The sequence below is a fragment of the Ahaetulla prasina genome, chromosome 1 (genome assembly GCF_028640845.1).
Source record: "Ahaetulla prasina isolate Xishuangbanna chromosome 1, ASM2864084v1, whole genome shotgun sequence".
Lineage (NCBI taxonomy): Eukaryota > Metazoa > Chordata > Lepidosauria > Squamata > Colubridae > Ahaetulla > Ahaetulla prasina.
In genome coordinates this window covers 241744402-241770627 of record NC_080539.1, presented here as the reverse complement: position 1 = coordinate 241770627, position 26226 = coordinate 241744402, and the positions used below count along the sequence as shown (strand labels likewise).

Here is a 26226-nt window from a genome sequence, read left to right as displayed (position 1 = left end):
GTTCTGTAGCGTCGTTTTAAGGGTAGGAGTTGAAACAGTTTATGTCCAGGATGCGAGGGGTCTGTAAATATTTCACAGCTCTCTTTTAGACTTGTGCAGTATACAGGTCCTCAAAGGAAGGCAGGTTGGTAGCAATTGTTTTTTCTGCAGTTCTAATTATCCTCTGAAGTCTGTGTCTGTCGTGTCCCACCCCCACTCCGACGAACGAGTCAAGGAAGTCCTTGCAGAACCAAACCAGACAGTTACAGAGGTACAGATGACAGACTCAATAATTCCTCTGTAGAACTGGATCAGCAGTTCCTTGGGCAGTTTGAGCTTCCTGAGTTGGCCCAAAAAGAACATTCTTTGTTGTGCTTTTTTGATGATGTTTTTGATGTTAGCTGTCCATTTTAGATCTTGAGAAATGGTAGAACCTAGAAATTTGAAGGTTTCTACTGTTGATACTGTGTAGTCTAGTATTGTAAGAGGTGGAAGTATGGAAGGGTTTCCCCTAAAGTCTACCACCATTTCGACGGTTTTGAGTGGGTTCAGTTCCAGATTATTCCAGGTTTTTTTTGTTTTTGTTTTTTTTACATTTATACCCCGCCCTTCTCCGAAGACTCAGGGCGGCTTACAGTGTATAAGGCAATAGTCTCATTCTATTTGTATATTTTTACAAAGTCAACTTATTGCCCCCCCAACAATCTGGGTCCTCATTTTACCTACCTTATAAAGGATGGAAGGCTGAGTCAACCTTGGGCCGGGCTTGAACCTGCAGTAATTGCAGGCTTTGTGTTCTTAATAACAGGCCTTACCAGTCACACCATGAGGCTAGTTTTTCAACCTCCCGTCTATATGCGGGACCGTAAACCAACTGAAAAGATCACAAATGACCCCCGTGACTGCTGGATGCTGTAAATGTGGGATGGTTGCTAAAAAAACAAATTATGATAACATGACCATACAGATGCTACGACAGTCATAAGGGTGAAGACTGGTCATAAGTTGCTTTTTTCAGGATTTATATAGATCATAACTTTGAGCAGTTGCTAAATGAATAGTTATAAGTCAAGGACTACCTGTTTTAGTTTCCCTGTATCTAATTTCATTCCTGTTTTTTTCTTCCTCTGTTTCTGTTGGATATGGTTATATACATTTTTAAATATATTAATGATCTTATCTCTGTCCTTTTGAGAATGTGTCTTCTTTCCCTCTGTCATTCATTCTCTCTTTCATGCACTGGCATACCACATGCATACATTTACTGGAAGAAATTGTTTTCAGCAAAAGATGGCACTTCTGAATGACAATATGAGAAAACTGGGCATTGCCCAATACTTCAGTCTCTGTATGTGTGTAGTATTATTCTATTTGTATTTCAGAATGAATATTCGTCTAGCTAGAAAATATTTTTCCAGAGGTTTTAATTTGGAATCTAAATGTACCTTGGTATTTCCCCCTTTTTGAAAAATAATATGCAAGGACATTTTTTCCTAATAGATATCCCACATGTACTTATGTAACTTCTCAAGATATCAACAGGCTATTTTATTACTAGTTTTAGTGAATAACATCACTGTGAGATTACAGAGGTAATTTGTAATTTTATGAATCTGTTGTATTGCATGAATATTTTTCCGTCCCAGTTTCTTTGAACGTCTGTCAAGTTTATTTGTCACTTCTCTATTACCTGACATCTAATCACATCTATTATTTCTAATTCCATTCGATTTTTGCTAATTTTATTTGTAAGTAAGAAAGCACAGATACCATTATATCCTAAAGCATTATAAGATAATAAAATAAATACTTAATAGCATTTTAATGTTGCAGATAGAAGGAATGATACAGAAGGGGACTTTTACTTCCCATTCCAATGCTGCATTCTAAACTAATGCTGGGAGCCATAGACAAAATTCTATTTAGAATATATAAGCAAACCAAATCAAAAAGCGGGCTCTGAAAATATTTACAGACCCCTCACATCCTGGACATAAACTGTTTCAACTCCGACCCTCAAAATGATGCTACAGAAAACTGCACACAAGAACAGTTTTTTCCCAAATGCCACCACTCTGCTAAACAAATAATTCCATCAACACTGTCAAACTAGTTACTAAATCTGCACTACTATTAATCTTCTCATCGTTCCCATCACCCATCTCCTTCCACTTATGACTGTAACTTTGGTGCTTGTATCCTTACGATTTATACTGTAATTGATTGTTTCCTGATTGCTTAATTGTAGCCTATGACTATCATTAAGTGTTGTATCATTAAGTGTTAAATTTGTACCCTATGACTATCATTAAGTGTTGTAAGTGTTGTATCTTGATGAAGGTATATTTTCTTTTATGTACACTGAGAGCATATGCACCAAGACAAATTCCTTCTGTGTCCAATCACACTTGGCCTACAAAAAAATCTATTCTATTCTATTCTATTCTATTCTATTCTATTCTATTCTATTCTATTCTATTCTATTCTATTCTAAGCAAACCAAAAGGCTTTTGTTTGATTTGCAGATCATAAGTGTTCATAGTATTTTCCTTCCTTCTTTTCCTTTCTTTCTTTCCTTCCCTGCTCTCTGTCCCTCTCAATTTTCATCACTGAATTATTTTTCCCTTGCAATTTGGGATTCCCAATTGACAGCTCTTGGGAAACAAGTGTACTTCTAGCACATTCATAAAACAATATTTCTTTCTCTTCCTTTTTATTTAGAAAAAATAAATGCTACTGAGTTCCCTAGGTCTGGTTCCTTCATATTTTTGTACTTGACTTATAAACAATTCTGGAAGCACAGCTCAGTTTTGGGGGGAAAAAAACCCAAAAATCTACCCAAAGACATCACCCCTTTCTAATATGTTTGGAAACACAACCCTGTGGTTCAGAAGACTTCCAACATGGCAGTGACCAAAACAGAAGCATAAGCAGCAAGAAGGAGAATATCAGGACATCAGCTGGAATGCGGTACTGAGGTGAACCAGTATGAAGAAAGCCACAGGTCACAGTGAAGAATTCTAAAGAATGCGTGTGTGCATCACTTCTACAGGAGCCACTATAGTTTATCTCCCACCCAGACATACTCCTCAATGGATTTCTATAAATCATAAGAATTATTAAAGTTAATTAAATAAAGCAAATAATTATTAAAATATTAAAGTTAATCTGTTAAAGCTAACAAGATAGCTTGATAAATGCACACTGAGAACATTACATGAGAAAGTGTTGTTGTTCTTTTTTCCTTGACATGAGTTCACCAGTTTTGATTTACAGAATGTATTGGGTACATTCCCAGGTTCCATAGAAATATTAATGAACTGAAAATTATGCAAAGCGGGCAGTTAAACAAGTGACATGTTTCACAAATTATCCTAGATAAGTCTTATTGCTTTCAAGTCTTGAAAACAATACTAGATAAGGTCCAGAGGTGAAAGATGCCCTTATACATACTGTATATAAAAGCAGAGTAGAGATTTCTGAAGTAGGGCAGCTACTCAAGACAGAATAAAAAGGCTAATTTTAAATTGAATTTCTAGAAATTTAAGAAACCCACATATCTTTAAAAGACACCATATCTAGTTATAGATTTTCACACAGTTACAATACATAAAAGTCTTTTTAACTATGTCCATTCGAGATGGCATTAGTTTGTCTATATGCTTATCTCTTGTTAAATATATGCTTATCTCTTGTTATACATTGCTAAGGCTTGCAAATCTGTTAAAAACATTCGATTGGGTATAATGTTATCTCTCCCTTCTGTGCTAATTATGTTCCATACTCAGATGCATTTTATTTAGTTATCTTTCAAGACTGCAGAAGATTGTCTTTCTGATTCTTAAAACCAGACTCTAGCATTTTTTAAAATTGTGCCTATTCTCGTTTATCTACTAAACAAGCGGCTTGGTGTCGCCATGGTTATTATTTTTATTGTTGTATATTGGGTTTTTATTTTTTGTAAGCCACCCAGACTTACTGATAGTCAGTGGGCAGCCATATAAATTTTCTAAATAAATAAATATTGCTATTGCCATTCCACCACCATCTCCAGCATGTAAAATAGTACAACTCCTTTACATTTTGGTCTCGATTAGGAAATCACTAAGCCAGTGTAATACACTGCATAAGGTATCAAGTCACTCAAGTCCACCACTGTGTTATGCAATACATGAGAAGGAAAGAGAGACAAAAAGATAGTTTAATTACAATAAAAATGGAATGTGATGAATATAACTTTATATAATTGAAGTCAATGAAAGTGGAGTGAAGCTGTTTATATTCTACCTGATGCCAATGTCAGCATGGCACTTTCTAAGCTATATGACGTCATCTCCAGGCAGCAGCAAACTCATCCAGAGGCCGCTTTTGTTGTGGCTGGGGACTTCAATCAAGGGTGCCTAAAGATAGTTCTCCCTAAATTTGTGCAGTATGTGCAGTTCTCCACCAGAGGGAAGAACACTTTAGACCGTATGTACTCCAACCTGAAACAGGCATACAGAGCAATCCCCCCCCACACACACACACACCTGGGTACATCTGACCATATCTCACTCCTGTTATGTCCCTCTCAGGAAAAGAACTCAGTGAGCCATGAAAATGGTTAAAACCTGGCCAGAGAGCACTCTCAGTCAGCTGTAGAATTGTTTTGAAACCACTGAGTGGAGAGTATTTGAACATCAAGACCTGCATGAATATACTGATGCCATACTCTCTTGCATCAAAGTGTGCACGTGCAGCGTAACAGCTGACAGGTGCATCAGAGTCTATGGGAATTGTAAACCCTGGATGACTGCTGAAGTACGAGAGCCCGGGATTCTGCCTTTAAAGCAGGGGACAGTGAGAGATATAGAGAGGCCAGGGCAAACCTCAGAAGAGGCATTAAGATGGCAAAACAACAATACAAACACAAGGTGGAGAATCATCTAGCAGACAACAACCCAAAGCAAGTGTGGCAGGGACTACAGCACCTAACTAATTATACGGGCAACACGAGGAACACGGTCAATGCTGACACCTCATTGGTACAGGAGTTGAACATCTTGTGTGAGGAATGACACCAGACCCACACTCATGAGGGCTACACAGGATGTCACCACCACACATCTACGCAGAAAGCAGACTCAAACCCACACCGATGATGAAGCACAACCAAGGACCAGAAGCCAGACCGCAGCTGCAACATTAGCCATTTCAAACCCCTCCAATCCATACATGCAGCAGACTGACACCCACCATGAAGAGGTAGCACAACCACGAACATGAAGCCAAACAACAGCAATGCAGCTCACCAGCTCAAATCCCCCTGTAATTCAGACTAATCTGAGCACAACCAAGCTCCCACCCAAACAGGACACATCCCCAGCCAATCAGAGCACAAAAAAACCCCATCCAATCATAGCACAGCCAAGCTCCCACCCAATCAGTTCAAACCCCCACTAGCAGTTAAAAGGAAGAAACAGCTGCGATCACACATTGCTCCTAGAGGCACGAAGCTAAAGCCTGAAGATGACGAATGAGACTTCGTCGAAACATTGGCAAGACACTTCTAATTTTACATGGGAGAAAACCCAAATAACCAATAGAGATCATAAAGAAACAAAATTTACAGCCCAGCGATCTACTCGTGAGCTTCGATGTCATATCCCTCTTCACCCAAGTGCCAATAAAAAAAGCCTTAACAGCCATCCAAAACAAATATAACCCCCCCAAGCACATCCTAGATCTGACCAATCACTGCTTATCCAACACATATTTCATCTATAATGGACAAAAATACAAACAAACAGAAGGAGCACCCATGGGATCACCCCTCTCACCTGTCATTGCAAACCTCTACATGGAACACTTTGAAACCCAAGCTCTAGAAAAATCTGACCACAAACCCAAACTCTGGCTCAGATACGTAGATGACACTTCATAATCTGGCCGCACGGGAAAGAAAAACTGGACAACTTCCTCATACACTTCAACAGCCTACACCCCAAAATACAATTCACCATGGAAACAGAAGCTAACAACCAACTTCCCTTCCTTGATGTCTTAGTCTACAGGAAATCCAATGGCTGCCTTGGACACACCATCTACCAGAAGAAAACACACACAAACCGCTCTCTGCACACACTCTCACACCACCACCCAGCACACATCAACTCTGTAGCCAAGACACTCATCTCCAGAACAAAACACTTAGCTGACGAACAACACCTAAAAACCGAACTACACACTCTCACTAACGTACTAACATCCAATGGATTCCAAAGAAATAAGATTACCAAACTAATCCATAAAGAAACCCCCACTAAAATCCAAGACAGAGAACAAGAAAATGGCACAGCCCTCCTCCCATATATAAAAGGCACCACAGACAGAATCAGCAAGATCCTCCATAAACACAACATCAAGACAGCATTCTGCACAAATCAAAAAATATCCACCATCCTAAGAAACCCCAAAGACAAAACTGAGTAAGAAAATCAAGGAGTATATGAAATCCCATGCACCGCCTGCAGCACTACATACATCGGACAAACCAACAGAAGAATAAGTGCACGCATTGAAGAACATAAGAACTCAGTCAGAAAAGAGGAACCAACTTCCTCCCTGGTCTAACACTTTAAAGCCACAGGACATAAAATTGACTTTAAAAATACCAGAACTATCGCCAAAATTGAACACAACAGAATAATCAGAGAAGCCATCGAGATAGAAAAATGCCCACACAGCATGAATAAACAAGATGATACCTCCTGCCTAACAGCCATTTGGAAACCCGCCCTTATCGACAAATGAGTCCCTAACATGAAGAATGACGCAAGACCCACACTCACAAGTGCCACATGGCATGTCACCACCACACATCCACACAGAAAGCAGACTCAAACCCACACCGATAATGAAGCACGACCACGGACCAGAAGCTAGACCGCAGCTGCATCATTAGCCATTTCAAACCCCTCCAATCCATACATGCAGCAGACTGACACCCACTATGAAGAGGTAGCACGACCATGAACGCGAAGCCAAACAACAGCAAAGCAGCTCACCAACTCAAATCCCCCTGCAACTCAGACTAACCTGACCACAACCAAGCCCCCCCAACAGTACACACCCCCATCCAATCAGAGCACAGCCAAACCCCAACCAATCAGAACACACCTCCACCCAATCAGAACACAGCCAAGCTCCCAACCAATCAGTTCAAACCCCCATTAGCAGTTAAAAGGAAGAAACAGCTGCGATCACGCGTTGCTCCTAGAAGCACGAAACTGTAAACACCAGCCTGAAGATGAAAGACGAGACTTCGTCGAAACATCGCCAAGACACTTCCAATTTTACGCGGGACAAAACCCGAATAACCAAAGATCTACATACAAACACCCGCGAAAAGCTCAGAAAACAAATATATATATATATATATATATATGTGTGTGTGTGTGTGTGTGTGTGTGTTTGTGTGTGTATGTGTGTGTGTATGTGTGTGTATGTGTGCGTGTGTGTATATATGTATATATATATATATAAATAAATAATAAATAATAAATACGCATAATATCAAGCCAATCCCATCTTCACTTTTTTTTGACGTTTTTGGAGATGTGTAATTTTAGTTACAAACAGCTGCTGTTAACACTGCTTCTCCAAAGTTTGCTCATTAAAACAAAAAAAGCCTGGGAATTTCTTTGGAAATGTTAATATTTGATAGCCAGGAGATTTATTAATACTAGTTTATAATTAGCATATAATTGTATTTATTTTTCTTATATGTGAGCTTTTTTTGCAATTTCATGAAGCTAATGGTTTATACTTCATTTACACAAACCAATTAATTCTCTTTTTTTTCTTATTGTGGAAATAGACTGTTCTGTAAACACAGGCACAAGCTTTGGTTCTCAAATTAGCCTATTTTTAAAATCTAATCTTACAGTTTACTGTGAACATCAGGGAGTCCAGTGATTGAGGTTGACAATTTATTGGTTGTTCCATTTATCAAAGCATTTATCAAATGCTTTCTCTTTCTCCAAATGGGAATTAAGCAAGAGAAGATAATTTTTTTAAAAAACTGCATTTTGCATTTTTGGTGAGAAATGGTGTTCTACACTGGCATTCAGTTTACTACAATAATTTTTGCAAAATGCTCTAAAGCTTGAAGAATACATCTCTGCTTAAAATTATTCTTTTTGAACATTAAAAGAAAAGGGGCCCTGCTCTGGGCTGCTGCCTGGTTGACCTCTGCTCTGCCTCAGGTCTCGCATCCAGCGCGTGACTAGGGGACATGCTGTTTCCAGGCCAGCCTGGCCGGCAGATGGGCAAGCAGGTGGCCCTTGGGGGAGGCATTATCTCTCAGGCCTCCCACCTGGAGGCCCTGTGGAAGCCAAAGCTGGGCTGGAAAGGTGGCCAAGCCTCATCGTGTGTCCCCTCCCCACAAAAAGGTGGCCGTTTGGCTGAGCGCAGCAAGCCCATAGATGATCTTCCTTCCCTGCCATCAGTCTTAACTTCCAGCCCATGGGGCTCACACATTCTCAAAGTGGTGGTCTGTGCTCAGCCAAAGAGCTCGGCCCAGCGGGCAGGTGAGGGAGGGGTAGTTGGCAGAGGATAGATGTGGGCCACGTAGCCTCATGCTCCCTGGTCACCCCTTGCCCCCCACCCACTGTGTTCTGTTTCCCTCCCCCAATACTCCCAGCAAAGAGTCAGTCAGAGGCCTCCTTTTCTCCTTTTATTTACATAGATACATGTCCTGGCCACGTCTACCCACGGGCCTGCCAAGTTTCTGGAGATAACGAGGAAATTATAGATAAGGCCAGAATTACTCACGAATATATTCTTCCCTCCAATGATACAGTTTGCCCGCCCAAATTCATTGCTTTGTCCAAGACAAAAAACCAGGAAGTCCCGCCTCCTATTTATAGTCTCTGCAGATGTCACTGCATGACAATCATGACTTGGCTTCCTCCCAACGCTGTTTCTGCTGCGCGCGCCGGTCACGCCTCCGCAGCCTTGCATCACTCCAAAACTGTTCTTGGGGCGTTGCCAAATCAGAAGAAGGCTCCAGAGAATCAGGCCTTGCCGGCCCCTCCTCCTCCCTTTGAGTGGGTGCCAGGGAGGGAGAGGGCTCAAGAGAAGCAGGGCTTGCCAGGTCTTCTCCCTCACTTTCTGAATCATCCGAGTCCAGGAGTCTGGGTCCAGGAACCTGGGTCACAACACACTGGCAGGTGAGACCCAGCAGCTGTGGAGAATCACCTGATTCCCAGGAGACTGGCCAGGAGTTTGTCGGGTTCGGACTAGGCAAGCTGGCTCATGAGGTGGTGGTGGCTGCCGGACCGGAGTTGCCATCACTGCTCAGAATGAAGCCGGGCCTGGCTGCAGCTGGCTGCAGGGTGAGACAATCCAATGGGGGTACGTTGTGGCCATTGGCCAAGCGGGTCAATCACCCTTCCCAGCTCCACTTCCCTGAGGGGGCACCCGGCTATGTTTACCTGTTCTGCTGCTGGAGTGGTCGGGAGCAGCCCAAGGCAGGCATTTGGGAGCAGGCCAAGATGAGTGGGAGGTAGCTGCATCATAGGCTGCGGCAAAGCAAGCAAGCAGGCTGGGCTGCATGGCCATGTGATCGAGGCAAGGGAGTCAAAGAGCAGCTGCAGCTATGCCATGGTGTGACTCTAAGGCACCAGCCAAGGTATGTGAGGCCAATAAGTAGTGGCAGGGTCAGACAGCAATTTAACAACTGGTTCACCTAAACCGGCCCAAACCAGCTGAAAGAAAGGCTGTGGATATAATTTATTTGGACCTCAGTAAGGAATTTGATAAAGTATACCACAGCCTACTACTTGATAAGTATAAAACAGATGTTGAGATTCTAGAAAGAGTGCAGTGAAGAGCAACGAACATGATTAGGGGACTGGAGACTAAAACATATGAAGAACAGTTGCAGGAATTGGATATGTCTAGTTTAATGAAAAGAAGGACTAGGGGTGATATCATAGCAGTCTTCCAATATCTAAGGGGCTGCCATAAAGAAGAGGGGGATCAACATACTCTCCAAAGCACCTGAAGGCAGAACAAAAAGCAACAGATGGAAGCTAATTAAGGAAAGAAGAAACCTAGAGTTAAACAGAAATTTCCTGACAGAACAATTAATCAATAGAATGATTTGCCTCCAGAAGTTGAAGGTGCTTCAAAACTGAAGGTTTTTAATAAGAGATTGCACAATCATTTGTCTGAAATGATATAGGATTGCTTAAGCAGGGTTTGGACTAGGAGACCTCCAACTCTGTTATTCCGTTAATTTCTACCTTTAATCATTATACCAAAATAACTACACCAAAATAACTCTTGAAGTATAATACATAATATCTATTAAATCATAATTAAATTATAAACTATTAAATTATAGTACTAGGATAAATTCCTGACTATCAGCAACACATATTTCTTTAGAAAATTTATGTTTATAAAGTTAAGATCAATATCTACTGTAAAATTATATATTCATTTTACAGCTATATTCATCAATACTAATAACCTTTTATTTAAATATGGAATACTATGCAGCATATTCCTGATACCAATCTCCCACAGATTTTATTTACAACACATTAATAACTGTTACAAAAAGCATTTTGTAAAATTGATCTTTTAAAAAGTTTTGAAAATGAACATTAAAATGTGTGTTCTTTCTGTGAAATACATTGTAAGCCGCCCTGAGTCTTTGGAGAAGGGCGGGGTATAAATGTAAACAAAACAAACAAAACAAAACAAAACAAATCTACTTCCTAGGCTACGTGGTTTTTTTGCCTGTGGATAAAGGAAAAGGGACATGGTGGCTCAGTGGCTAAGATTATGAGCTTGTCGATCAAAAGGTCGGCAGTTTAGCAGTTCGAATCCCTAGTGCCACGTAACAGGGTGAGCTCCCATTACTTGTCCCAGCTTCTGCCAACCTAGCAGTTCAAAAGCACGTAAAAAATGCAAGTAGAAAAATAGGGACAACTTTTGGTGGGAAGGTAACAGCGTTCCGTGCGCCTTTGGCGTTTAGTCATACCGGCCACATGACCACGGAGACGTCTTCAGACAGTGCTGACTCTTTGGCTTTGAAACAGAGATGAGCACGGCCCTCTAGAATTGGGAAGGACTAGCACATATGTGTGAGGGGAACCTTTACCTTTTAAAGGAAAAGATGATGATTGAATAAACCAGAATAAAACACTTGCATAGAAAGCTTCATATGCAGTGTGTGAATATCCAATATTATATTACAGAAAAACAGGATGATTTGGGGAAATTCAGATTTGTCTTAAATATGTAATTTTAATTTTAACATATGCTACCTTTAGTCGTCTGCTTAAAATTATTTTTAGAGCTTTGTAATTATATATAGAAAGAGATTGATTTATCATAATTCTTGTAAGCAGGAGATAATTTGTATAGTATGTTCAGTGAGCAAAGCAAAAATTAAAAGATGATTCCAATATTAGACAAACTAAATATCAATCAAGTTTCCTTTAAAGTCAGTTTCCAGATGATTACTTAGAGAAATCCATGCATCCATGTTTTCCTGACAGCATATTACAAGTGGCTTGCCAGTGCCTTTTTCCTACAGCTGGGAGATTATGGCTGGCTCAAAGCCACCCTGCTCTCTTTGTGCCTAAGATAGGACTAGAATTCAGACTCCTGATTTTTAGCCTGATGTTTTCAACCACTTGCTCTTTTCATTAAACTATATTAATAATAAACATAACAAAGAAAAGGTTGAAATACAAAAGACCGACATATTTTCTGTTAGTAAATACAATCAGTTTGCATTTTAAATATGAATTTTAAAAGATTCTATATTGCCTTCCTTTGTGCTTACAACCAAAATCTTTAAACACCCTTCCTCCCTGATTGCCATTCTATTTTGCTTGCTTTCTCTTTTTAACTGTAAAATTGCTTCAGTTCTTTCAGGAAATTGCATTCTGAAAAACTAATCATTAACTCAAGCACTCGAATGAATGCATATGGATAGAAAAGCAGAGCTACAATAGCAAGCTTAGCTTGATTCATGTGTATTAATGAAGCTGCTAAATCACTAACTCTAAGACTGATTGAGAACCATACATATCTTAATGGGCATCAGATTTAAGAGTTGTCTGCCCAGTTTTATTATACATTCAGTGAAATGTTAATTGACGCACTGCCATTTACACTGAACACCTTCTTTCGACATTACAAATAAGGATCAATTCTCATTTATTGAAGTTGACAGACATTAATTACAGTAATCATGTAATTATTTAATGAAATTATTCTGTTGCCATTGAAAATATCGTATTTTCTGAAACCGTTTTCATGACTGCAAGAATCAAATCATGACACTAACCTGCATTTTAAAATGTATTCACAGATTCATACAATTGCATCCATGAAACTTGAAACTCATTGGGCCCCAAACCAATATTGTTTGACTATTGATTCCCCAGGAAAAAAAAATCAGGCTCTATCAGGATCAATATTTTTTTTTTTGCATATAGCTTCAGATGAAATTTTATTCTGAATAAACTATGAGTAATACTTTTACAAGATCTATTTAGTTTTGTGATTCATGTTAGAATACAAAGCAACCATTTACATAGATTATTTTTTTCCAAAAAACATGCCCAAAATCTCCACTTGCAAATACCACCATACAATATATTTCAAAGGCTGACCATCATTTCATTATAGTGCAGGGAAATACATAACTTTCAGATTCTCATTAAGATGATTATTAAATCATCTTAAAGACATGATATTTTCTCACTAAAATTTCGATGCTACAATGCAAACAAAGTGAGGACCAACACTGCTATTTGTCACACACAAGGAAGAAAGTATTTAAGACTTTATTTGGGAATAGAATAGAATAGAATAGAATAGAATAGAATAGAATAGAATAGAATAGAATAGAATAGAATTCTTTATTGGCCAAGTGTGATTGGACACACAAGGAATTTGTCTTTGGTGCATATGCTCTCAGTGTACATAAAAAGACAAGATACGCTCGTCAAGAATCACAGGGCACAACACCCAGTGACAGTCATACTACGGGACCGTCTACTGCCGGCTTCTATCTCCCATCGTCCGGTATGTTCCCACAGAGAGGGACTTCTCAGGGTGCCGTCAGCCAAACAGTGTCGACTGGCGGCCCCCAGGGGGAGGGCCTTCTCTGTGGGGGCTCCGACCCTGTGGAACGAACTTCCCCTCGGACTTCGACAATTACCTGACCTTAGGACCTTTCGCCGCGAACTTAAAACTTATTTATTCCGTATGGCTGGACTAGCCTGATTCTTATTTTTATTGGATGGGTTTTTTAAATTCTGTGATTTTACAGGGAAGTACATTTTTTAATATTTTGGGCATTTAAATTAGTTTTTTAAGGGATGTTTTTAATTATTGTGTGTATGTATATTTTATCTGCCTGTTCACCGCCCTGAGTCCTTCGGGAGAAGGGCGGTATACAAATTAAAATATTATTATTATTATTATTATTATACGGTATAATATGCAATCAAATCATACTAGGAAACAATCAGTATCAATATAAATCGCAAGGATAAAAGCAACAAAGTTACAGCCATGCAGTCACAAGTGGGAGGAGATGGGCGACACGAACGATGAGAAGACCAATAGCAATAGTAATGCAGCTTAATGTGAATAGTTTGACAGTGTTCAGGGAATTATTTATTTAGCAGAGCTTTATAAACCCTTTATACAATCTGAACTTCTGTTATCTGACAAAGGTTATCTACTGAATAAAATTGTGTAGGTGGACAAATCTGAATTGCTTATAAATAATGTCTATAAGAAATTATCTATAAGAAATAGATAATAGATAATAGATAAGAAATTATCTATAAACAATTTATTCTGACATTCAAGTAAGTTCTGTACTTTAAAAGTGTTGAACTTGAACAATGTAACTGAACCGTAACCATTGGGCTTTAAATTTTTTCTCAAATGTTCTTCAAATAAAGGTATTTAAGAAAGCATTCTTCATGCACCTTTCATTATGTCTGGAAATAAATGTTTGTTCTGTCAATAACTGTTTAGGAAATGTGTTTTGTAGAATTTATCTTTCAAGTACAAGGAGCTTTTGGTTTAAAAAAATTAAAGATCATAATTCTTCTAATATTGATTACTCTGAACAGAGTAATATTACTCTTACTGTGTTCAGGATTATATAATAAAAAGAACTGATAAATAGCATATATTTATAGGTTAAAGTAACTCCAAGGTATATTGATGCAGACATTTGAGATATAAAATGAAAGAAAATCAAAGTACTAGGTGAGAAGAACATATGTGCAAAAGAGACACATTGATTTTTTAAATCCATTCAGTTTTTTTTTAATCCTTGGATATGTAAAGTGAATATGATTGTGATTATGATTGTTGTGGGACTTGTTTCATTTATCCATAACAGTGAAATTCAACAACTCAAATAGGTATATGTAAAGTCTATCACTAGGTAGAACTACTTTCCTTATACCATTCTCAGAGTAATCTAATTGTTTTCCTGAAATTGAAGGTTTCAACCAGACTAGTTTATGGTATTCCACATATGGAATTCCAAATTAAATAGCCCTTTTCAGAGCATGTCTATTTCTGGAAAATTCTGAACTACTTTCAGTTTCTGTTTAGAAGATAAATTTCTGTAAAGTTACTTTTGAAACTGCTAGATCAGTATGATCTGGAAGGGGAATAGGGTATTTTGGAGTTCTCTAAAACATCCCATTACTGGGAAGTTCCATTTAAACATAAATTAAATAACCTGTACTTTGCAAGTAGTTCAACCAACCAACCAACCAACAACCAAAACCAATAGGTGATGAACAAGCTATGAAATATATATGTAGCATAAGTATTGTTCTCTTGCACTTTCTGTTTTTCCTTTTCTTTAAAAGGAAGAAAAGCATAAATTGGATTGAACAGAGGTACAATGGAATCGATGGAATGGGAGAAGGATACACAACAGTTAACAAAAAAGTGTCCATGAACATTTCCCCATTTTCTGAAAGAATTCAAGTTTGAGAAAATAAAAGAGGGAACAGACAAAACTTAAGCATACACAGGAGAGCTGATCATATGTACAATAAATGGAATGGAATAACTGCCCAAATGCCCTCAGGACTGAAATGCAGTACATAATTTAATAAATAGTAATAAAGTTAGCTGGCTGAAGGCAGTGGCACACAAAGAGGATATATATCACATGGAGTTGCTAGAACTTTTAAGAGAAATACTTCACAATAAGAACTTCTATTGCAAGTCCTAGCCATCTACCCTGAAAGTTTATTTCTTGACACATTACATTAATAGTTTGCTTATGTATACATGAAAATTTGTTCCAGGAAAATAGCCTGAATGATCATTCCAAAACAAACAAGCTATTCTTGTAGGTTTTTTTTAAAGAACCCTAAACATTTATGATACAATACTTTTGTAGCAATTGATGAATTCAATAAATCAGAAAATCATCATCACCATCATCATCATCACCACCACCATCATTCATCACCATCATTTCTGTCAGAACCAAATAGATATAAAATTGGAAATCTGCAATTACTACTTCTCCTTAAATGGGAGTCCAAACTACTAAAGGATCCTTTATCAGCTCAAGGCCAAATCCTAAGCATGGTAATTTGGTAATATTTTATCCTATATCACTTACTTTATATAATTAAATGATTTTATTTAAGCTTTTATTTTGTCAAGTACAGAACAAATGTCATGGTATTTTCTTCACAGAGTCAGAATTCTCACATAGCATAAAAAAGTTTCAGTTATAATCTTCCTGATCTGATATACCCAGTTCTCATTTACCTTTTATTTTTAAAGTAAGTTTCTTGGTTGCTGCTCTTTGTCATACTTTTTACCTCATAAAGTTACATTATTGTAAAGACATCAGTTATCCTTAAACAATTAAAAATAGTGAGTTTTATATACATGCCCTTTGTTCAAATGCTACTCAAATCCAACTTAATGAAAAAAGTTAAGTTCTGAATTCTGATTCCAACTCATTAACAGTATACCATGTTAAAACACATTTTTTTTTTCAGATTCCAGGCTATTTCATTATAACATTGTTCAGACCATTAATAGCATATATTTTAGTACTTAATATTTCAATTTGTGCTTACCTGTTTAATGTCATAAGCAAGGAGAACGTATCTTAAATCTGGAGATACTGAATATCTGGATGCTTTGAAAGTTACCTATAGAGATATAAATGAATAAATTATTTACAGGAATGATATAGTCTTGTGGTTGATGTAATGACTCTAGGAGGCTCACAACAATCCATCAAAACATGGTTAAAAACAAAGGTACCCTTCCCAGCACGCTCCAGACAAAACATCCTCTACTCATCCCCATCCTAGCCCAATGCTTGGGGGAATGGCCAGTCTTCAAAAACCTCCAGAAGGCTAAATGAGTAGGGATTTCTCAGATATCAGTTGGGACATTGTTCCAAAGGGCTGGGGCAGCCATTGAGGTCCCATCAGGTGGTAACATTTAAAGACAGGGATCTGGAGTACATCCATTCTATCAAACCTGATAGGATAAGCAGAAGCCCTCAGGGAGAGTTGATCCTGCAAATAACCTATCCTGTCTCACATAGTTGATTATAGGCACAACACAAGACATTCAAGATATCAGAGCTGTGGAAAGCATTCAAAATTTATCACAAAGTTTGTTAATGCAAACAAATAACTTTTTTTGCAGTGCTAAAACAGCCACATCTTGTAGAATGCTGTCCTCAAAGGCATGTGCATATATGTGCACATATGCAAGATCTGATGCTTTTTTAAAAAAATGATGAAAACAAATACTGCAATCTTTACCACTTTAGCTTATGAATCTCATGATATAACACACAAAGGGAGCGAGCGGAGCTGCTACTGCAATGTTGGGACTTTTTTTAGTCATTTGCTCCTCCCCCACAATCTCTTCCTGAAAATTCTACAAACATTTTGGTTAGCTGTCAGTGCCCACAGTGTGTTTAATCTACTGTGACCTACCTTCGAAAAAGTAATGCAAGTCTTCCAGGGAATGCTACTAATTTACTACTTGGACAAGGGGTGCTAATATTCTTTGTAAAATATTCATTTTAACACATTTGATGCTTCACAGATAACTACGTTTAATGTTTAAGGACAGCAGTAAAACTAAAGTTTTGGAACCTTTCAAAGCAATTGGTGCTATAACATGTTGATTTATTGTTCAAAAGAAAAGGGGGGGAAAAGGATGAAAATCCTGGTAAACAGCATAAAATCCTTAAAATGACCTTTAAATTTCAGTCTAAAAGCAATTTTCAGATTTTATGTAAACATGGACCTAAATAATTATGGATAAATTTGTAACCTGTGGCAGAACTCAAAACAGCTCAGTTATTTATGGAAGTCTGGTCTATCTTTGCCATAAGCAAATTACTTTGGAATAGACAGCAGCATGATTTCTGAAAATGTATCACACATCTAGTTGTTTTTAACTATTTTCTTTTGATCTTTGTATTTAGAAATGAAAACGAACTCTTCTCACTAGTGTGTTAAGTACAGAGGAAAAAGAAGCATTATCAAACTAATATGACTTTTTGTCGAGCTAAGGATACATGACACCCAATTGAGTTTGAGACTACAATTTAATCAAGAGTTATTGGTGGTGATAGAAAGATTTAATGGATCTAATATAAAAGAAGGCTCAAATTATAATTGTAGCAAGAAAACCATTCCAGTACATTATTTTATCTGCAGCTGAACGTATTTCCTAACTATAGACAAAAGAGCCATTTAAATATGAAAGAAAAAATGGAATGAATATCTTTAAGTAGCTGCTTTGACAGAATCAAAACAAGAAACAAAAATATGGAGGGTAATGTCCATAACAGGATACATGTTAATATGCCTCTGTGCCTCATAGGAATGGGAAATTTGGGAAACATTTTTTTTATTTAATAGTAACTTACATTAATATTTCCTGCACTGGAAATATTATGTTTTTTCTCCAGAATTAAGCATACATTAAAAAAGCAAATGTGTTCAAAAATACTTTTAAAAGCCCCTGTCCAATATTGCTCCCTTCTCCGTATTGTATTTGGATTGTTTAAAAATATAGTTCTTATTTTAGTTTATCTAATTTAGCTGTACTTCTTTTTCTACATCATAGTGTGCATTTTTATTAAACACACACTTGCAAAACAACCATGCAATGAACCATCTTTTATCAGCATTTGTACATCATAAAATGTCTCAATTTTCCCATCCAAATAATAACTTTGTCAAAGTGCACAAACTCACTACTTGCTCTATTTTTCTGGCATGCTTTATAACTTGCATTTTTTAAATAGAACATTCATGTCAAACACAATTATCTCAGTCTTTGATATATTGATTTTTAGACCCACATTCCTAAATTACCATACATTCTATCTAGCATTTACAGAAAATTCTTCAAGTAGCTAAAGCTTCATAATCACAACCAGCACACCTTGCACACAAAATTCTTATGGATTTGTCCATACATATACTAAATAATCAAGGAGACAGCCTTGCATTACACCCTGTTCAGAGTAAAACATTCTACTTATTCCCATGGATACTTTATTTCAACATATACCACTTCTATAACAATCAGTGAGCAATCTTCAATTCTGTATTTGTATAAAATATTTCCTATATATATATAGGAAGAAAAAAAGAAAAACAATAGGACAGGAATGGTAGGCACGTTTGGGCGCTTATGCACGCCCCTTATGGTCCTCTTAGGAAGGGGGTGAGGTCAATAGTAGAAAGTTTTTGGTTAAAGCTTTTAGGATTATGAGAAGAGACCACAGAGTCAGGTAAAGTATTCCAAGCACTGATGATTCTGTTACAGAAGTCATATTTTCTGCAATCTAGATTAAAGTGGTTGACATTAAGTTTAAATCTATTGGTTGCTCTTGTATTATTGCAATTAAAGCTGAAGTAGTCTTTGACAGGAAGGACATTACAATAGATGATTCTATGAGTTAAACTTAGGTCTTGTCGAAGGCGACGGAGTTCCAAGTTTTATTCTATAATAATATTATAGAACTATATAATGTAATTAATGTAATTATATATTTATAATATAAGACCTCACCCCCATTCCTAAGAGGTCTGTAAGGGGCGTGCATAAGAGCACCAACGTGCCTACCGTTCCTGTCCTAATGTTCTCTTTGATTGTATCCAATTTCATATAGTTAATACATACTTATGATTATATTTATGCTTATATATCGTATAGTTATTTCATGTTTATGCTTATATATACTGTTGTGACAAATAAAATAAAATAAAATAAATAAATAAATAAATAAATATAATGAATATAAACTAATTCTATACTTACCGCTTATCAAATCGCTACAACCTCAACTTTTATTTCACTGATTCCAGGTTATTTTTTATTTTATTTATTTATTATTTATTAATTAGATTTCTAGACCGCCCTTCTCCCGAAGGACTCAGGGTGGTGTACAGCCTTATTAAAACACATAGGAACACAATAAATTTAAAATACATTTAAAATGAAATATTTAACCGGCCAATTTAAAACTAAAACGGTCAAACGACCGATATAAAACCCTAAACTATAAAATTATAAATAAATTAATACAGTTTAAAATTCAATTAAAACTAAGTTAAACTAAAATATCAAATTAAAATAATATTTAGGCTAGTCCTGCCCGATTGAATAGCAGAGTCTTCAGTTCCCGCTTGAAGGTACGGAGGTCGGGAAGTTGGCGTAACCCAGGAGGTAACTCATTCCATAGGGTCAGTGCTGCCACAGAGAAGGCTCTTCCCCTGGGGGTCACCAGCCGGCACTGTTTGGCTGATGGCACCCGGAGCAGGTGGGTGTGGGAACGCACAGGTCATTGGGAGGCTATCGGTGGCAGAAGGCGGTCTCGTAAATAGCCCAGTCCTAAGCCATGGAGCGCTTTAAAGGTGAGCACTAACACCTTGAATTGCACCCAGAAGGCTACCGGCAGCCAATGCAGGCTGCGCAGGATAGGTGTTATATGGGGGCAATGTGATGCTCCCACAATTACCCGCGCAGCCGCATTCTGGACTAGCTGGAGCCTCCCGGTGCTCTTCAAGGGGAGCCCCATGTAGAATGCATTGCAATAGTCCAGGCGAGAGGTAACGAGGGCGTGAGTGACCGTGCGTAAGGAGTCCCGGTCAAGAAAGGGGCGCAACTTGCACATCAGGCGAACCTGATAAAATGCTCCCCTGGTGACGGCCGTCAAATGTTCTTCTAAAGACAGCCGATTGTCCAGGAGAAAGCCCAAGTTGCGCACCCTTCCCCTGGGGGTTAGAACTTCACCCCCCACAGTCAGCGAAGGCGTAAGCTGACTGTACCGGGACGCCGGAACCCACAGCCACTCTGTTTTGGTAGGGTTGAGTTGGAGCCTATTCCTCCCCATCCAGACCCGCACGGCCTCGAGACACCGGTCCATCACCTCGACAGCTTCGTTGGGGTGGTTCGGGGTGGAAATGTACAGCTGAGTATCATCAGCGTACAGATGATAATCCACCCCGAAACCACGGATAACCTCACCCAGTGGCTTCATATAGATGTTGAACAGGAGAGGCGAGAAAACCGACCCCTGACACACCCCACAAGTGAGGGACCTAGAGGTCGATCGCTGCCCCCCTGCCAACACCGTCGCGAATGGTCAGAGAGATAGGATGAGAACCACTGATAAACGGTGCCTCCCACTCCCAATCCCTCCAACCGCCGCAGCAGGATACCATGGTCGATGGTATCAAAAGCCGCTGAGAGATCTAACAGGACCAGGACAGAGGAACATCCCCTGTCCCGAGCCCTCCAGAGGTCATCCACCAACGCGACCAAAGCCATCTTGGTGCTGTAACCAGGTCTGAAGCCAGACTGGAACGGGTCTAGAAAGACAGTTTCCTCCAGGTATTGGGGAAGCTGATACGCCACCAAGGTTAAATCTTTCAACAATTACAATTCATAGAACTGAAGTGAGTAACAGAAAAGAAGCAGACATTGTCCACTGTAGAAAGATAGACAAATATCTGATAGCATCTTTTCCAGCCAACAATGATATTAGAATTAGATATTAGATATTAGCACACCTGATGACATGACTTGTAGCAACATGAACTGCAGCTCATTACATTTATACCTTTTAATAACATTTGTTAACTGGAAAAGATGCTATCTTCCTACCTTCAGAGAAGAATCAGCTTGACTTCTACCTAACAGATTTTATAAATGGTGAAGCTTTTATTTGCTAACATTTACAAGTACAGTCATAACCAATAAAGATTATATTTTTATATAACATTTGTTATATAAAACAAAGTTTACATTAACAACAGTTCTTACCAAAAATTAGATATAATAAAATAGATATAATTCAATAGAAGAGTGGCATCAATAATTAAATGCCATAAACGTTGTTTATTCAGTAACCCACGTTATAAATAATTACTTGATTTTTCAATAATGAGGGCACATATCTGTACTACCAGTTGATATCAGTCAGTCTTGCTGGTCTCATGGTCTCTTGTTTATCTGTTACTTCATAAAGCAGGCAAGAATGTGCCACAGTAACATGCCATTTTCAAAATTATACATGAGGTAGATTTGAAATAACTTTTGCATATAGATTCAGGAAAAAAATAGCAATGTAATTTCTTATTAAAAATAAAGAAGTAATACTTACAAAAGTTGTATTTTCCAGCAATAATGTAGTTGTGTTTGTTTCTACATTCAGTTTAATAACATGTCCATTCCTGTTTTTGTATATCACTTCTGTATCTGTTAATAGAAAATGCGTTAAGAATTAGAAAATGCAACTATTCCGTGCAATAGCTTGTTAATTAATAGATTTTTGCAATAAAAAAAGACATCATTGACCATCAAATACATTAAAATGTGATTAGGTTGAGATAATGACTTCATCAGTGTTATCTGTTTTTGTTAATTTGTTCAGAAATAAGTGCCCCTGGTCTTTCTGACTTACTAATGGAGATAGTCTTTCACCTTAGTATTATTATACCTTCTCCCTTGTATAAAACAAGGTCAACTGACTTTTTTAAAAAGAAGACTTAAGCTGTTTGACTTTAACCCCAGTCATATCTCTCCCCTCTCTCTCTTTTTGCACTGTTTTTCAGTGCTGCTAAGTAAGAATACAGGATACTTAATACATTAGTTGAAGAAAAAAATCATCATTAGAGATATACCTAAAAAAAAAACACCTAGAAATGTTATTTATTGGTTTAAGACTAGAGATGTCAGTGTCCTCCAGCCAGCAGCATATTTTTAATATCCTCCTTTCATTTTAATTTATGTTATTCGAATGTATCTGACAGCAGGAGTATTAATTCTGTTTCTTATCCATAATAAATTCACATCAGGGTTTGATAATTTTAAATATGGTTGGTAGAAAATATTAGGAAGCATGAAAGGACCTTAAAAATGGAAAAGTATGTTATATAGATGGATAGTCAGTAAATAATACAAGCTCTTCAAAAATAGATGGACAGGAGTCAACCCTGGTGACCTATAGTACTTCTAGCATGTTTGCCTTCCTGCATGAGAAAAATCTAACATACATTCTTGCAACAGCTGTAAACTAGTGGCAGCCCTTGAAGAAAAAGTTGATGTATTGAGGCAGCAAGCAGCCACTTCAACTGATCAGAAAGAATAAAGATTTATCAGTTCAAAGAAAGGAAATCATACAACAGAAACTGACAGTGAAAGCAACTTTCAATAAGGAAGACACTCCACCAAGCAAACCCAACAGAAAAAAATAGCAAGCAGAAGTAAGAAAATTGCATCATCTTCTACATTATTCAGAAAGAGTTTTCAGGCTCTCTTATGAAATAAAAAATAGGGGAAATGAGATGGAACAGGAAACAGGATCATGGACGTGGCAGAGTAACTTCTAAGACCATTGATTATTTTTTCCTGCTAACACATGAGACAGGGAAAAGACAAACAATACTGCAAAACAGTAGCTATTATTATACTATATGTTGTAGTATTACAAATTCTGAAAGAAATTCAAGCCATGGGGAACTCAAATGGAAGTCATGAACAGAACTGAATAATCTTGCAAGTGAATGACTGACTACTCAAATATTGTCAAGCGAAGTGAATATCTGTGACTTAAGAAATAGAAATGGATCCTGTGAGTAACTTGATGGGATACCTAGAATGGTATTTTGGCTTGTGAGGCAGTTACTAATGATCCTAACTTCCATAATGTGTAATGCAATCTATGGAGTAAAACTGAGCTTTGGTGAATGTGTGGACATACAGTAGCTATCCGGCAAAAATATTTATTAAATATGTGAAAAATGATGGAGAATTATTAAAACTTGAAAATGTTCATACAACTGTGGGGAGTAGTGTACATTCAGTGAAAAAGAATATTTGCCAAAAGAAGCAAAATCGTTAAATATAAGAACATGTTTTATTCAGTTTGCTATCTACATATAAGAGATATGTCTTTGAATGTGTTGGGTATGTGTGTTTGTGAATTAGAAGACATATACAGTAATAGAAAATTAAATGCAATAGGAACAGATACTTAATGGGCAATGAATGAATGTGGATAGCATACAAATGAAAAGTATTTAGTTCCATGGAATTTATGAGATACCCAAAAAGAGAGACATAAGAAATTTAAGAAATAAAAGGCAGAAAATAATGGGGGTGTTGGAAGCAATGAGCATTTGCAAGGTCAGCAAGATATAAAAAGGTACAATAATATTAAATCAAGGGCAAAACTGAATTAGAATTTCTTTTCTCGCTTAATAATAATAATAATAATAATAATAATAATAATAATAATAATAATAATAATAATAATAATAATAATAATAATTTAATTTAATTTCTATACCGCCCTTCTCCCGTAGGACTCAGGGCGGTTTACAGCCAAGTAAAACACAGTAAAAAGTACAATATACAATTAAAATCAATTTTAAAAAACCTATTCAATTTGGCCCATTAATTAAAATACACAGTAAAATCATAAAAAACCCATTAAAATTAATTGTGGATTTCCATTTTATGCCAGTCCTGCACGGAAGAATAAGTATGTCTTCAGCTCGCAGCGAAAGGTCCGGAAGTCAGGAAGTTGTCGAAGTCCTGGGGGAAGCTCATTCCAGAGGGTAGGTGCCTCCACAGAGAAGGCTCTCCCCCTGGGGGCCGCCAGCCTCCCTGAGGAGGCCCTCCCTATGGGACGCACAGGTCGATGGGAGGCAAACAGTGGCAGCAGGCGGTCCCGTAAATACCCCGATCCTAAGCTTATCTCCTGCTTTGATTTTATTTTGGTTACTACAGTTTTACTTTCATTATTTTGAATATAAAAGGAATAGCATATATAGAAAGAGGTATTTCTTGTTTAGCAACTGCTTCATTTAGTGACGCTGCCGTTACAATGGTGATGAAAAAGTAAGTTTGCAATCAGTTCTCATAGTTATGACCTTTGCAAGTCTACAAAGCAAAAGAAATGACATACACAAAGTGGTGGTTTCACTAAATGACCACTTCATCTGATTGTTAAATTGCCAATCCCAGTTGTGGTCGCTAAACAAGGACTACCTGTTTATACTAGAAACATACAACAAAGGTTCAGGTATAGAATGATTAAAACCTGGCTCAATAATAGTGTCTTTGAAAAAGTTCTTGGAAGTGGACTGTAGACTAGCAATCCGAAGTGACTGCAATATATAATAATGAAAAAAAGGAAGTACAACTTTAAACTGAATCAGTTTCCAAATCACTGGAAGTGATTCTGCTTTGAACAAATATGAAAAAACTTTGTCCAATTATGTGGATCACAAGTTAATTCATCCTCCCCTTACTGTGGAGGAAGGATGGGAGGGGAATTAATATCACACAGAAAATTACAATCTATTCTATATAGTTCCAAAGTGAAAGACATAAAATAATAAGTAATTATAGGAATGCAGATTTTGAAAGTCAATGTTAGAATTAGACAGAATTGCAAAGCTATCATTACCTAACATTAAGAAAAGTTAAATGTTGGAACCCATTGAGGTGCTATCTTCCTCTTCAATGGATGTTCAACCAGAAGCTAGGTAGCTAGTTGTCCGGAATGCCTAAATTTAGATTCCTCTGTTGAATAAGATGATGGGTTGTATATTTGAATGGCAGTATATGCCTTCACACAGAGATATTAGGTACCTATAACACTAGACTTGGTTGGGGTAAACCTGCAAGCTAGGCTATTCCCTGATTTATATCAGAAGCAAGATGATTGAAATTCAGAATACTGAAAGATATATAAAGATATATTTATTTCATTGATGCACAGAATGAACAAATTTGGAATTTTGCATTTTTCACATTCTATTTTGTAACATTTACATACCACACATTTTGTTCACAGTTTGATTACTATGTATAGATTTACATAGACTAAATTGCACATAGAGGTAGTCCTCAACCTATGACCACAATGAATACCAGAATCTCAGTCACTAAGTGGAGTAGTCATTAAATGAGTCATGACCAGACTCAATTTTGTTTATTTTTACCATATTTGTTAAGCACCCAAATCCTGATCACTTAATCATGGGGATAGTGCAACAGTGAGAACATTTAAATCACTTCTACCAGATCTTACATGACAATAACTTTACATGCTTTTTAAAAAGATACTGATATTTATTTTATTTTTATTTTATTTATTTATTTTGTCAAACACAACAATATATATAAGTATAAGCATGAAATAACCACACAAATTAAATACAACCAAAGGGAACAGTAGGACAGGAACTGTAGGCACACTGGTGCTCTTATACACACCCCTTACGGACCTCTTAGGAGTGGGGTGAGGTCAACAGTAGACAGTCTTTGGTTAAAGTTTTGGGGATTTGGGGATGAGACCATGGAGTCAAGTAGTGCATTCCAGGCATTAACAACTCTGTTACTGGAGTCATATTTTCTACAATCAAGATTGGAGCGGTTCACTTTAAGTTTAAATCTATTGTGTGCTTGTGTATTGTTGTGGTTGAAGCTGAAGTAGTCTTCGACAGAAAGGACATTGTAGCAGATGATTTTATGAGTTATGCTCAGGTCATGCCGAAGGCGGCGTAGTTCTAAATTTTGTATAGTAGTTCTAAACATTGTATAGATCACTGGTCCCTAACCTTTCCAGCTCCATTGACTGGAAGCAGTGGGGAAGGTATGGTTTCCCATGTG

At 37.5% G+C, this 26226-nt stretch overlaps 1 protein-coding gene across 5 annotated transcripts in view; it reads right to left on the bottom strand.

The window, feature by feature from the left end:
• The window catches only part of DPP10 (dipeptidyl peptidase like 10), a 205679-nt gene that overhangs the window by 118843 nt on the left and 60610 nt on the right, over positions 1 to 26226 (bottom strand). For 4 of the 5 annotated variants that reach the window (XM_058194393.1, XM_058194401.1, XM_058194411.1 and 1 more), the window contains 2 exons: positions 21707 to 21801; positions 16134 to 16208 (listed from right to left, as the gene is read on the bottom strand). In XM_058194393.1, coding sequence (XP_058050376.1) covers positions 16134 to 16208; positions 21707 to 21801 — 170 coding nt within the window. Of the gene's footprint in view, positions 1 to 381; positions 432 to 16129; positions 16209 to 21706; positions 21802 to 26226 lie in introns of all 5 variants that reach the window. The other variant, XM_058194384.1, reaches the window with a different exon arrangement.